General features: G+C 59.6%; 1 protein-coding gene across 2 annotated transcripts; it reads left to right on the top strand.

The window, feature by feature from the left end:
* Window positions 1-142: 142 nt before the first annotated feature.
* On the top strand, window positions 143-13850 carry GNA12 (G protein subunit alpha 12). Of its 2 annotated transcripts, none has more exons than XM_007525062.3 (4): window positions 143-509; window positions 8411-8626; window positions 11003-11053; window positions 12081-13850. In XM_007525062.3, the coding sequence occupies exons 1-4, from the start codon at window positions 237-239 to the stop codon at window positions 12648-12650; spliced, it is 1110 nt and encodes a 369-aa protein (XP_007525124.2). In that variant the 5' UTR covers window positions 143-236; the 3' UTR covers window positions 12651-13850. The 2 variants fall into 2 exon arrangements, with proteins under 2 accessions (XP_007525124.2, XP_060029206.1); XM_060173223.1 differs by having other exon boundaries at window positions 376-509; window positions 8367-8626.
* Window positions 13851-15020: the final 1170 nt, after the last annotated feature.

The raw sequence follows: 15020 nt of genomic DNA, 5'->3' as shown, positions 1-15020 counted from the left end.
CCCGAACGACCAATGAGCGGCGCCGCCAGCCCGCAGAGCCCGCCCCCCGGGAGCGCCGCAGACCAACGGGCGGCCGCCGGCGGGCAGGCGGGCCAATGGGCGTGCGGGGCGGGGCGGCGCGGCCGGGGCGGGGCGGGGCGGGGCGGGGCCGCCGGGGCGGCCGGGGCGGCGGCGGAGGCAGGAGGCCGCGGGCCGCGCTGGCCGCGTCCGGCCGCCTGGTCCATGGCCTGAGCGCCATGGCCGCGGTGGTGCGCTCGCTGAGCCGCTGCCTGCTGCCGGCCGAGACCCGGGACCCCGAGCGGGAGGCGCGGCGGCGCAGCAGAGCCATCGATGCGGGGCTGGCCCGGGAGCGGCGCGCCGGCCGCCGGCTGGTCCGCATCCTGCTGCTGGGCGCGGGCGAGAGCGGCAAGTCCACCTTCCTCAAGCAGATGCGCATCATCCACGGCCGCGAGTTCGACCACAAGGCGCTGCTCGAGTTCCGCGACACTATCTTCGACAACATCCTCAAGGTGCGCGGGGCTCACCTGGCCAGGTGGGCGGGGGGCAGGTGCGTCGGCGGGGCAGAGCGCGCGCCGAGAGTTTGCGGGGAGCCCCCGGCTCTCCCCCAGGTGCACCCCGTGGCCTCAGGTCCTGTCCCAGGTGCACCCCAGAGCCTCCCCCAGGTGCACCCCTGGACCTCGGGTCCTCCCCCAAGGACCCCTCCCACCCGAGACTCCCAGGTGCACCTGGCACCTCCATATCCCCCTTCACACACCTGCCAGGGGACCCCCAGCTGCACCCAGGTACCCCCAGATCCACCTTCAGACACCCCCTCTGTGTAATCGGCACCTCTGGGTCCTCTCCCAGGGGACCCCCAGCTGCACCTGGCACCTCCAGACCCTATCCCAGGGACCCCAATGTAGCTCACAGGTGCCGCCCCAGAGTCCTTTCAGATGCCTCTAGGTAACCCCAGATGCCCCCAGGTACCCCGCAGATATCCCCAGGGTACTTCCTCAGGAGCCCCCCCAAAGCACCCCCCAGAGACTCCACCAGGTTCCCCCATGCCCCCAGGTGTCTCCCCTGGCCTTTCAAGGCTCCACTTCCTGGGAGGAGGGTCAAGCCAGTGGGTCTGGGGGCAGAGGGAAGGCCCCTGGAGCACCTGTGTGCCCCTGCACCTTGGGCCCCAGGGGGCGTCCAGGCTCGGCCCCCCCCCCCCCCCCCCCGTGAGTCCAGAGGTGCCAGGGGCTGTGGAGGGAGCCCCAACAGCCTCCAACATGTGCAGACTGGAGGACGGACAGGACTGGGTGCTCCCCTGCCACCCCCTCACTCAGGCCCAGGGCGGGCCCCTGCCCGCCCGCCCCTAGGCAAACCCCAGACTTGGGAAACATCAGCCCGCATCTCTGAAATCATTCAAATAATAATAATGATGGTCACGACGTTGCTCGTGGTCACCTGGGTGGTGGGGGGTGGGGCAGGCTGCCCCCACAGCCCACAGCCATCGTCCTCGTCCCAAATGCTCCTTTCCTGCGGCAATTCCGACCAGTTCTTCAGCCCCTGCCCCCCCCCAGCTTGTGGCAACTACAGGTGTGACCCCCAGTACTGGATTGGTGTTTGGGGATGGGCGCTGAGCCGCCCTGCCCTCCGCCTATCTCTCCCAGCCCTTGGCCTGTGCCAGGGCTTGAACCTCAGACCCTGCACCCGGGGGGCCTCCCTCCTCCCCAACAGTTCCCTTAACAGAAGCGGCTTTTCTTAGGCGTCATCAGGGGGAGCAAGTGATTTGAATGATAAACACATCTCCCCACCTCTCCCCACCATGAGTCAGCCACCATGAGTTGGCTGCTGACTTAACTTGAAAGGCAGAGGCCAGGTGCCGAGGTGCCAGGACCCAGCGGCCACCCGTCAGGGCCTGTGCCCTCCCCTCTCCGTCCCCAGTCCCTGGCCTGGATCTATTTCTGTGGCTTCACCGGCCGCCCCGACAGGCAGATAGAAAAGCGGCAGAGAGACTTGGCCAAACCCCAGTGTTCCTCTCCACGCCGGAGGCCGAGGCCGAGAAAACATTCAGACCCAGAGCCTGGAGCCTCGGCCCTTGTCTGCCGCTCGGCCGTTCACTCCAGGCTCTGTTTCGCCAGTGGCTTTTTGTGTCTTTCTTTTCTTTAGTTTTGTTTTATTTTGCTTTTTTTGTTTTTTGCCTTTTTTAACTAGCTGTAACTCCACGGCTCCACAGTCAACTCACCGTGCATGTCATAAGCATTTCTGTGACAAGCTGGAGAGAGAGAACTGGGTTTAAAAGGAAAACAAAACAGCCCCCCCCCATGCTCGTCTGGCCAGAGCTGTGGGGAGGACGGTGCTGAGTGTACGGTGTAGACGGCTCTCTGGAGAGTACCTGCTGCCTCAGGCGACCGTCCAGCCAGGGGGCTGCTGCTGGGGGCCCGGTGGGTGGCTCAGAGTGTCAGCACATAGGACTTGTAGGCCACACACCCATGTTTCACCCTCAGCAGAGCAGCACTCTGGTCTTTCTCTGTCTCTCTGTCAGAAATAAAATAAAAAGTAAATCAAGTCTACCAGCTAGGACATGGCACCGCCAGGAAAGCCTGGCTTTCCGTGTTGTTTTTGTGTCTTCACTGGGGGTCATTGCAGAGGCCCCAGCACCCTCTCCCCAACCGCCCCACCCCTCACTGCTGTCTGGGGAGGCAGCAGGCCTCAGGACACCCTGCTGTAACCACTGACACCCCTGCCCCTTCCCCGAAGTGACTCATCGAGCCCCCACCACCACCACCCCAATTTTGTGACTCCTGGAGATTTGTAAAGCCCCCCCTTCCATGGGACCTCTGGGTGCTGCTTGGCGGGCAGTCTGAGGTCAGCCAGCAGGTGGGGGGCACCCAGAGTGCCGGTGTCTGCCCGCGGTGACTGTGTGGGGGTGGGGGGCTCTGGGCTTGGCACTCGAGAGTCAGGCTTCCCTGGTGCTTGTTCAGTCCCCTAAGCTCCCGCCCTGTCCCCACCCGCCAAGGGCCTGAGCCTGACCCTGGCTGCCATCCCATGGGTGATGTGAAGTCTCAGCCCCGCTGGAACCTGCCTCTCCTGCAGGTGGACGGCTCTGGGCATCTTCCTCAAAATTCATTACTGGGGGCCGGGTGGTGGCGCGCCTGGTTTCCCACACATATTACAGTGTGTAAGGAGCGGGATTTGAGTCCCGGTCCCCACCTGCAGGGGGAAAGTTTTGCAAGTGGTGACACAGGGCTGCAGGTGTCTCTGTTTATCTATCTGCCCCTCCCCTCTTGATCTCTAGCTATCTCTATCCAAAAAATAAAAATAATTTTTTTAAAAAATGGGGTCAGGTGGTAGCGCAGCGGGTTAAGTGCACATGGCACAAAGCACAAGGACCGGTGTAAGGATCCCAGTTTGAGCCCCCGGCTCCCCACCTGCAGGGGAGTTGCTTCACAGGCGGTGAAGCAGGTCTGCAGGTGTCTGTCTTTCTCTCCTCCTCTCTGTCTTCACCTCCTCTCTCCATTTCTCTCTGTCCTAACAATGACCAATGACGACATCAGTAACAACAATAGTAACTACAACAGTGATCTGGGAGGTGGCTCAATAGATAAAGCACTGAACTCTCAAGCAAGAGGTCCCGAATTCAACCCCCAGAAGCACATGTACCGGTGTGATGTCTGGTTCTTTTTCTCTCTCCTATCATTCTCATTAATAAATAAATAAAATATTAAAATAATAGTAACTACAACAACAATAAAAAAACAAGGGCAACAAAAGGGAAAAATAAATATTTTTTTAAACTTTTTTCTTATTTTTATTTACTGTTTGTTTTTAATTTTTTTTTTTTTGCCACCAGGGTTATTGCTGGGGCTCAGTGCCTGCACTACGAATCCACTGCTCCTGGAGGCCATTTTTTCCCATTTTGTTGCCCTTGTTGTCATTATTATTGTTGTTACTGCTGTCGTTGTTGTTGGATAGGACAGAAAGAAATGGAGAGAGGAGGGAAAGACGGAGAAGGGGAGAGAAAGATAGACACCTGCAGACCTGCTTCACCACCTGTGAAGCGACTCCCCTGCAGGTGGGGAGCCGGGGGCTTGAACCGGGATCCTTCCGCTGGTCCCTGCGCTTTGCGCCACCTGCACTTAACCCGCTGCGCCACCGCCCGGCCCTCAGAAAGAAAAAACAAAACCTTGTTGTTATTGATGAGAGGCGGAGAAGCAGAGCATCATTCTGACACGGGCTGGAACTCAGGACCTCCTGCTTTTTTTTGGTTTGTTCCTTTATGGGATTAATGGTTAAGGCACAGGGTGGACACTGTCTTGGCCACTCACCTGCCCTTGAGTGGGAGGCCACTCAGCTGGGTTGCTAACAGGTCTGGGGACCTCAAGCTCTTTTTCTTTCTTTTCTGTTTGCCTCCAGGGTTGTCTCTGGGGCTCGGTGTCGACACTACAGATCCACTGCTCCTGGCAGCTAATTTTTTTCTGTTTTATTGGACAGGACAGAGAGAAATTGAGAAAGGAGGGAGACAGAGAGACACCTGCAGCCCTGCTTCACCACTCATGAAGCTACCCCCCCAGGTGGGGACAAGGGGCTTGAACCCGGGTGACTTTGGGCTTTTTCACATAAATTCTACTTTTTCCCCTTCCTTTTCCCCTCCCCTCTCCTAGAGCCCTGCTTAGTTCCAGCTGGTGGTGCTGTGGGGATGGTGCCTGGGACCTTTGGTCTGTCTATGTTAGCCTCCATGCACACTTGAGAAGAGGCTTCTCTAGGCCCGGCAAGACAGCTCACAGGGTTGTGCATCTGCCCCGCCCTGCTCAGGACCCGGGTTCAAACCTGACCCCCAGCACGCAGGAGGGAGCCGGCGTGCTGCTATGTCTCTGCCCCTCTGTCTGTCTGAAAATCCTGGCCTGGGGTGGTGCAACCCAGGTGTCAGCCCCCGGAGGAAGCCAGTGGGACCTCTCATCCTGGGTGGGCCGAGCATCATCTGGGGGTCTGCTCTCAGCAGCAGGCTTCACTGCAGCCACAGTGACCCCCACCCGCTGCTGCTTCCAGTTTCCACTTGCTGTCTGTCTGTGCTGGACACACAGTCAGTGGGTCAGAGCCGCCTGTGGACTCACAATGACTGCAAGGAGTGAGGCCCATTTCCTCTTGCCCAGTGACTACAGCAGTCCCTCCTTCCCTTCTACCTCCATCCCTCCTTCCCTCCTCCCTCCAGCCCTCCTCCCTCCAGCCCTCCTCCCTCCAGCCCTCCTCCCACCACCCCTTTTCCCACAATCCCTCCTTCCCTCAATCCTCCATCCCTCCATCTATCCTCCCTCCACCCCTCCTCCTTCTATCCCTCCTCCCCTCCTCCCACCACCCTTCCTCCCCTCCTCCTTTCATCTCTCCTCCCCTCCTCCCCTCCATCCCTCCTTCCTGAAGTGGCGGCGAGATGACTCCAGTCTGAATAGCAGCGCAGCCAGATGTCATGTCTGCTTTCCTGATAATGGTGTCACTGGCCTTTCTCTATGATTTCTCTCCTGCTCTTTTGTCTTTTCCTCCCTCCCTCCCTCCCTCCTTCCCCTTTGTCTTCTCTTTCCTGCTTCCTCCCTCCTGCTGCTCTGGGCTCAGGGCGCCCTGTCCCTAGTCTGTCTGGGTGCAGACTGGTTATTTGTGTGAGGAACCCCTCTAGTGCCCCCCAGAGAACGGAGACACTGGGAGAGGATGAGGAGGAAGGGAGACACCCACAGACCTGCCGCACAGTGTGGCGCTTCCCCCCCGGCAGGTGGGGCGGACTCTGGAACCCGGGGCCTCGTGCCTGATGTGATGTGTGTGCTCAGCCAGGTACCCCCACGTGGCCCCTCCAGTGAGGTGGTAGGAGGCCTGAAGTTCCCTTCTCAGCCCTGCATCTGCTGGACTTTTTGGTTTTCCTTAGGGCCCTGTTGAGCTCTGGCTGATGGCAGTGCGGGGGATTGAACCTGGGACTTTGGATCCTTGGACAGGAGAGTCTCTTTGCATAACCATTATGCTGTCAACCCCTACCATCTGTGGACTTTGACATACTCTGCATCTTTATTTTTACTCTGCTTCTCATGTTTTATTATTATAATTTGCCTCACTTGGGCTTGGTGCCTGCACTCCAAATCTGCTGCTCCTGGAGACCATTTTTTCCATTTTGTTGCCCTTGTTGTTATTATTGCTGTCGTTATTGTTGGATAGGACAGAAAGAAATGGAGAGCAAAGAGAAAGACAGAGGGGGAGAGAAAGACACCTGCAGACCTGCTTCATCACCTGTGAAGCGTCCCCCCTGCAGGTGGGGTTCGAACCAGGATCCTTACGCCAGTCCTTGCACTTTGCCCCATGTGCGTTTAACCCGCTGCACGGCTCCACCCCCACCCCCACCCCCACCCCATGTTCCCATGTTGGCTTATTTCTGAGTCTCGGCTTTTTTGGACAAGCCCCCATGCACTGCTACCATTGCAGGAGGGGACACCTGGCTGCTGCCCAGGGCTCTGAGCTCCCATGGACCTGCAGAGCTGGGCCTGAGCTGTGTTAATCCCTGTCCTGCCCCCTTTCCACCCCCAGCCCCGGGACTGCTGGGAAGGAAGGGGAGCAGTCTGTGCCTCCCCCCATCTCAAACCCAGAGTTCACCAGCTGTATCTATCAAGGACCCAGGCCCTGTGTCTTCTGGGCCTCGAAGGGGACAGACCTCCCACTGCCAGCTCCCCAGCTGTTTTTCTCCAGCCCTGCTGGCCTCGAACCTAGAACCTAGCTTGTCCTAGCTGTGACCTCGGCAGGGTCAGACACTGCCGGCACCAGGCTGGCCTTCCCTGCTACTCTAACTTTACATGGCATGGGCCCATCTCCTTACTCAGAGGGAGACAGAGGCTGGAGCTTCCCCTGTTGCTATAATGCTCCCATGTGGTGCCAGGGCTCTAGTGCTGTCTCCAGCCCATCTCCTCTGCTGTTCTCAGCCCCCCACGTCTGAGGGCCCGCCTCCACACACACTCCCCGCCACACACACACACACACACCCACGAGAGGGAGAGCGAGAGCCAGAGCCCACATCTGTCAGGCGTCCTGTTTATATTTCTGGCCGCCAGCCAGGGCCCAACCTCCTCCTCGGCCAAGCGTCCTCCCAATTGAGTGGTGCCCGGGGTCACTTTTGATTTGTGGAAAACTGACCTGAAGCCTGGAACCCGCTCTCCCGCTCGGCCTGGCCCTGGCCCCGGCTCCACTGGGTGCAAAAACGGCCTGATGAATGTGCCCCCAGCCCCCGGGAAGTGCCTCAGATGAAGTCACCACGCACCCAGGCCTCAGCATGGGCCTTGGGTATTTGAGTAAATGTCTGGTTTTCAGGAAAATCAGGTGACTCATCCCACCCGCTGGCGGGGCTTCACTGGCCACCTTCACCAAGGCTGGAGTAGCACTGGGGCCCGTTTGTACTGGGGCTCAGTGTCGGCACCATGAATCCACTGCTCCTGGAGGCCACTTTTTCCATTTGATTGGACAGGACAGAGAAACAGAGAGGAGGGGAGATAGAGAGACACCTGCAGCCCTGCTTCAACATTTGTGAAGCTTCCCCCCTGCAGGTGGGGAGCCGGGACTTGAACCGGGATCCTAGTGGGAAGTTGCCAGCTGGGAAGCACTGAGGAGTTTACCCAGAATGAGGGGCATCTGGAATTCAACAGACAAAAGGGGTAGAGCATGTGCAGCTCTAAGTTCGAGCCCCTGCAGTATGTGGGCTCTGTAGATGTTAGAGCAGAGCTGTGGGGTGTCTGCTCTCCCGCCCAGCAGGCTGTGGGGGCAGCATGGACAGTGAGGGTGGTGGTGGGGAGCCAGCCCAGAGCTGCCCTGCAAGTGGGCATAGCTCCGTGCTGGGCCCTGGGCAGCAGGCGTCTCCAGCAGGCCCGCCAACCCCAAAGAGGCAGACCTGCAGGGTTCAGGCCTCCCAGCCCCGTCATATGCCCCCCTGGAGGTGTCCGCCGGCCTCAGGAATCCCCATCCGTGTGTCCCATCTGGACTCCTCCAAGGACCCCCCCACTCCATCCCCTGGCAGTGTCCTCTTCCCCACAGTGGCCACAGGCCCCAGCTCTATTCAACTGGGGGTAGAGGGGAGTACAGCCAGGTAGAGGGCAGACAATGGGGGTCAAGCTCAGTCCTTCCCATAGGGTCCCCCCCACCCTGGAGCTGGAATAGCTCGCCGGGGCCAGGGCTCAGAGATGTGGGCCAACATCATCCCCAGGTCTGTTTCCTGCCCCTTCTGGTCAGCCGGGAGCTCCCACGCTGGCCTTTGCAAGAGCACGACTGCCCTTGGGACAGGGCCGTCTGGTGGTGTGAGGGCCCTGGCTGGAGAGAAGGGGATGGCCATCAGCCTGGGAGGGCAGAGGCCCAGGATCCCGCGTCTCTCTCTCTCTCTGAAGAATGGATGCAGAGATCCCATGACAGTGCTGCCCCTTGTCCCCAGGGCTGCAGGGTCCTCGTGGACGCGCGGGACAAGCTGGGGATCCCCTGGCAGCACTCGGAGAACGAGAAGCACGGCATGTTCCTCATGGCCTTTGAGAACCCGGCAGGGCTGCCCGTGGAGCCGGCCACCTTCCAGCTGTATGTGCCTGCACTCAGCGCCCTCTGGCAGGACTCAGGCATCCGAGAGGCCTTCAACCGCCGGAGCGAGTTCCAGCTGGTAAGGGGGGCATCCACAGCCCTGCACAGAGCCGACAGGCAGTTCCCGCCCTACGTGTGGCCTCCTAACCTGCACCAGACGCCTTCCCGGTCCGAGCAGGCTGGAGCATCCCCAGGCGTCACCCTAGTACGGGGCGTCCCCGGGTCCTGACCAACCATGTCCGTTCTATTTCAGAGAGACGGGGAGAAACAGAGACTCCCCGGCACCGCTACACTGCGGGGCTCAAACCCAAGGCATGTGCTCCACCAGGCCACCCTTCTGACAAAATGCCAGGTTAAAAATGTCTGAAGTGGAGAGTTGGGCGGTAGTGCAGTAGGTTAAGCACAGGTGGTACAAAGTGTAAGGAGCGGCGTAAGGATCCCAGTTCTAGCCCTAGCTCCCCACCTGCAGTGGAGTCACTTCACAAGCGGTAAAGCAGGTCTGCAGGTGTCTGTCTTTCCCTCCTCTCTCCATTTCTCCTATCCGACAACGATGACATCAAGAACAATAACCAACAATAAAACAAGAGCAACAAAAGGGAATAAATAAATACATAAATAAATAAGAGAAATGTCAGAAGTAGGGGGCTGGCCGGGCGGCGGCACACCCTACTGAGCCCCCCCTCAGTTTGTCTCTACCCAATAAATATTTTTAAAAAGTCAAAAAATGTCAGAATTGGGTGGGGGGATAGACGGCACGGTGGTTCTGCAGAGACTGTCATGCCTAAGGCTCTGAGGTCCAAGGTTTAGTCCCCAGCACCACCGTCAGCCAGAGCTGAGTAGGGCTCTGGGAAAACAATCATACTGCACAAGGACCCGGGTTCAAGCCCCCAGTCCCCATCTGTGGGGGGGGGAGGAAGCTTCACAAGTGGTGAAGCAAAGCTGCAGCTGTCTCTCCCTCTCCCCCTCCCCTCTCAAGTTGTCTCTATTAAAAAAAAAAATTGGTCAAGCAGTAGCGCAGCAGGTTAATAAGCACAAGGACTGCCACAGGATCTGGGTTCAAGCCCCCAGCTCCCCACACAGCAGTGAAGCAGGTCTGCAGGTGTCTCTCCCCCCCCCTCTCGATTTCTCTGACTGTCCTATCCAACAATAGCAGCAGCAACGACAACAATAACAACAAAAAATGGGGAAAATGGCCTCCAGGAGCAGTTCATAGTGCAGGCACCGAGCCCCAGCGATAACCCTGGAGGAAAAGGAAAAAAATGGTCCCTGGAAGCGGTGGACTTGTGGTGCCAGCACCCAGCCCCAGTGGTAACCCTGGTGGCATAGAAGCAAGAGTCTGGAGAGAGACGAAGGTTCTGTTACTCTGGCTGGTGCTGGTGCTGGGAACTGAACCCAGGACCTGGGAGCCTTGGGCAGGAGAGTCTGGTACACCATCTCTGATCTGTCTTCCCACCCTCATTTCTGTTTTTAAATCATAAGCCCTGTGGGCAGGCAGAGAGCCAGAGCGAAGCAGGGTTTGAACTCATGGCCTTAACTGTGCAAGTCCTGTACCCCACCCACCGTCTCCTGTCCCTTCACAGTGGGTGACTGTCCCTGGTGTGGTCCTGGGGGCCCTTTGGGAGCTCTCCCAGACAGGAAGCCCCAGCCCCACCTCAGGCCACCTTCCCCAGGCTGCCCGTGGACTGGACAGAGCCGGAAGCTGAGCTACTTAGGGCAGCTGGCCAGAAGCCGTGTGGCCTTGTCCCCAGCCCAGGGACCCTGAGCCCCACTCTGCCCCACCTGTTGGCAGGTGCTTCACAAGCAGTGAAGCAGGGCTGCATGTGTCTCTCTCTCTCTCTATTTCCCCTTCCTCTCAATTTCTGTCTCTATCCAATATAATAAGAAAGAAAAAAAAAAAACAGGGAAACAGCCACAGGAACAGTGGGCTTATCCTGCCAGCACCGAGCCCCAGCAATGACCCTGGTGGCAATAAAAAGTGAAAAAGGAATTCACGACAGAAAAAAACGTGGAACATGAGTCTCGGGAAGCTCCAGGTGCTGAGGGTCGGGCAGCGGAGTGGTTGGTGTCCTCCTGCTGCAGTGTTTGAGGGAGCAGCAGTCTCTGCCCACAGCACCCTCCCGGCTGGCCGTGTCTGAGACGGGGCTGGTAGCTCGTGCAGAGGGACAGAGGGACGGGAGCAGCAGGAGGGCCAAGGCAGCCACTCCTCTGGCGTCCCTGCCCCCGGCCTGCGACCCCCATTGAAGGCCACAGCACTGCCCCATGGGTGGGGGGGGGGGTCTGATCAGCACAGGGCCCTCCTGCATGGGGTTAGGGGTAGCTGAATTGGTTTTCTGTGGCTGACCCTCCCGCTGCCCATTGGGGGCCGTGGTCGGCGGCTGACCTCAGCCATGGGGTGGGCATGGGGGCTCACTCGGCTTGCTGCAGTCCCCCCCCTCGGCCGCCTGTGTCCCCTCAGGGCGAGTCGGTGAAGTACTTCCTGGACAACTTGGATCGCATCGGCCAGCTGGTGAGTGGGCCCAGGGTGGGTGGCTGGCAGACCCGGGCCCTGCCCCCTGGTATCCCCCCGCAAGGGAGACTCAGGAATATTCTTGGACTCAATTTTGCACCAGCATCACTGCTGGGGCTCCATTTCATAGGTGTGAGAGACAGAGACACCATAGTCCCGCTTCATCACCCATGAAGCTCCCCCACCCCCCTGCAGGTGGGGGTTGGGGCTTGAACCCGCGTCCTGCATGTGGCAGTGTGTTCTACATGGCGTACCACCACCCATCCCAGAAACAGATGGGGGCACCCCAGGTCAGCCACCACCTCAAGGTCTTCTTGAGGCTGAACCCCCAGGTGTCCGCTGTGCCTGTGCATCTGCAGTCACGACCACAGAGCCCGCCCATCATCACCCAGTGCCCCCAACCTGTGTCCCCTGGTAGGCACCGCTGGCTTCTCCAGCCGGGGCATCCCCCTCCTCCTGAGCTCAGTCCTGTCCCCACCCTGGCTGGGTGTCTCTGTCCTGAGCTGGGGTGGGGGAAATATAGTGGATTCTCTCCTTTGTCTCTGTCTCTCACTGTCTCTGGCCACCTGACAGCAGAAACCCCATCAGCTGCAGGATAAATCTTAATTGAAAACAGACACTGCTGTGGCATCACCAGCCCTGCATCAGGGCCCAGAGGGACAGTGTCATGGGCCAAGGCTGCGGGGGACAGGCAGCTCAGTGCCATGTGCACCTGCAGGGGGAAGCTTCCTGTGTGGTGGAGCAGTGCAAGGGTCGGTGTCTCTCTCCCCCTCTCTCTCTGTCCCCCTCTCCCTCACCTGTCTGGGACCCCCAGCAGCAAACAGCCCTTTCCACATTGGGGCTGGGTCCTCACCACCAAGACCCGTCCCTGAGCCCCCACTCCATGTCCGTCCGTCCCCACAACCATGTCCCCCAGTCACCCAAAGGCCTCCTCCACCCAAGCCCAGTGCCCTTCCACCATGCCCCCACCCCATTTCTGCCTGCCCCCTGAGCCCGTCGCTGCCCCCTGAGCCGCCCTGTCTTACAGAACTACTGCCCCAGCACGCAGGACATCCTGCTGGCCCGCAAGGCCACCAAGGGCATCGTGGAGCACGACTTCGTCATCAAGAAGATCCCCTTCAAGATGGTGGACGTGGGTGGCCAGCGCTCACAGCGGCAGAAGTGGTTCCAGTGCTTCGATGGCGTGACGTCCATCCTGTTCCTGGTGTCATCCAGCGAGTACGACCAGGTGCTCATGGAGGACCGGCGCACCAACCGGCTGGCGGAGGCCATGAGTGTCTTCGAGACCGTTGTCAACAACCGGCTGTTCGCCAATGTGTCCGTCATCCTGTTCCTCAACAAGACGGACCTGCTGGCTGAGAAGGTGCCCCGCGTCAGCATCCGTGCCCACTTCCCCGACTTCCGCGGGGACCCGCGGCGGCTAGAGGACGTGCAGCGCTTCCTGGTGCACAGCTTTGAGCGCCAGCGCCGCAGCCGCAGCCGCCCACTCTTCCACCACTTCACCACAGCCATCGACACGGACAACATCCGCTTCGTGTTCCACGCCGTCAAAGACACCATCCTGCAGGAGAACCTCAAGGACATCATGTTGCAGTGAGGCCCTGAACCCCGGACCAGGGACAGCACCCTCAGCAAGGCCCCCTGGGACCCAGGACACCATCCTGCAGTGAGGCCCCTGGCCCTGGGATCAGGGACCCCAGACCCGCAGGGACACCATCTGCAGTGAGACCCCCCCCCGGGACCTGGGACCCCAGACCCACAGGGACACCATCCTGCATTGAGGCCCCGGGACCTGGGACCCCAGACCCACAGGGACACCATCCTGCATTGAGGCCCCGGGACCCGGGACCAAACTACTGAAGCCACCTCCACCTCCAATTCCCAGCTGGTAGGCGGGCAGGCTGGCTGGGGACCAAGGAGGCCACCCGCCTTACTGCCCCCAGACCTGGGCCCTACAAGCCCCACCACGCTCACCCATCTGGGGGCCCTCCCAGCAGAAGTGCCTTCTTCACCCTGTTGCCCCTTCCTGTCACACACCCGATGCACCCTGGGGACTCCAGGTGACGTGGCCGTGGCGCGCACACATGGGGGACCTCGTCCTCACCCTGGCCTGGGATCCCTGCCCCGTCCCCTGGGTATGACCCTGGGGCCCTGGGTACGATCCTGCAGGTAGGGCCTAAACCCCACAGCTGGTAGGGGGTGACCGGTTCAGAGAGGAAAGAGCCCTATCTGTCCTGTCAGCTCTGGGGGGGCTCTGAGCCCCCCTAGGGGGCCCCCGTGCTCAGCACTAGAGAGTCCGCTCGTCCCATCACAGAGTGGGGAGCATGACTGAGCTCTCAGGGCACCAGGCCCAGCCTGATGATACCCCCCATCCCCCATGGCCGCACGCAGGCCCAGAGGGGATATGCCCAGGACCACCTGCGCCGTGCCCCCCCCAACACACACACACACACACACACACACACGCTCCGGCCTTGCCTCCTGACGCTGCTGTCACATCCCCTCCTCTCACCGTCAGCAGCCCCACCAGCTGTGCCTCTTTTATTGCAAAAAATAACAGTACAACTTCCGTGTGGAGACCTTCCACATCATGCCATCCACGCCCAGGACGTGGGTCCCGAGAGCCTTTCTAACTGTCTGTAGAGACACCGTCCCCCACCCCCAAGTCTAAAGCTTTGTAATTTATAGAAATCTCTAGAGTTCTTATTCTTGTAATTTTTTTTTTTTTTTTTTTACTTATTTGATGAATGAGTCAGGCTCTTTTAACTCCAAGATCAAAATATAGTCTTGAAACAGGCCAAGTGGCTGAGTGACTTGGGGATGGGACCTTCCCCAGGGTGATGCTGCTCCCCGCAGGGGCCGAGGTCCTCTGCATGTCCTTGCCCTGGCCAGGCTAAGGCCACCTGTCCCCCAAGGGCCTCTGATGGCACTGAACTCACCGTACAAGCTGGCGCATGTCCGTGTGGGTGCATCCATTCCCAGCAGACCACAGGAGGGGATGGTGCTCAGCTAAGGACTGACCGTCTTGTCCCAGTTGGGCCTTTCTGGGACTGGGCCCTAAGGCCTGGGGGGGGGGTGTGTATAGAGGTCTCCAAGCCAAGGGAGACAGGGACATTCCCCCATGTCACTCGCCCAGGTCCATTCTGCAGCCCCCCCCCACTCCACCCCAGTAGTGCCTGTCCAGGGTGGGAAAGGTACCATCCTGTGACTCCAGCCCCTCCACCCTGCTGAGCTTGGAGGGGGCAGCTGAGCTGGGTCCTCCACACACATGATCGTGTGCAAGGACCCGGGTTCAGGACCCCGGCCCCACGTGGGAGTAGCATGCACGGCCAGTGCCGTCTCTCCCTACTTCACCTGTCTCCCCATCTCAGACTGGAAGAATCAGTGGAGTCTCACAAGCAGAAAATGGAAACAAAGTCAGAGTTCTCACAAGAAAACGAGGCGACAAGCTGGAAGGGCTCTGACTGGCGTGGGCCTGGCAGCACCTACTCCGCGTCCCCCCACGGTGCTCTTCTGGGGAGCCCTGCAGCAGGCCAGACACCAGAGAGGCTGCAGTGAGGAGGCTGTGGGGCCTGTGAGCCTGAGGCCCCGGCACAGCAGGTGCCAGGAACTGAGTGCCACTTCTCTGTCTCTGGCTGTGGCCGCCAGGGTGACCGCTGGGGCTCAGTGCCTCTGGTGACCATTTTTTCCTTTTTTTTTTTTTTTTGTTTCTTTTTATTTGACAGGTCAGAGAAACTGAGAGGAAAGGGGAGATGGGGAGACAGAGAGACCTGCAAAGCCACGTCACCAATCGTAAAGCGTCTCCCCTGCAGGCAGCGACCAGGGGCATGAGCCCAGGTTCTTCTCGCTGGTAATGTGTACACTTAGCCAGGTGCCCCACCACTCAGCCTGCAGGAACCTTGAAATAAAGTGTCAGGGGCCAGGAGGTAGTGAAGCAGGTTAAGTGCACATGGCTCAAAGCGCAAGG

The sequence above is a fragment of the Erinaceus europaeus genome, chromosome 15 (assembly GCF_950295315.1).
Source record: "Erinaceus europaeus chromosome 15, mEriEur2.1, whole genome shotgun sequence".
Taxonomy (NCBI): domain Eukaryota; kingdom Metazoa; phylum Chordata; class Mammalia; order Eulipotyphla; family Erinaceidae; genus Erinaceus; species Erinaceus europaeus.
This window is presented reverse-complemented; position numbering and strand designations above follow the sequence as displayed.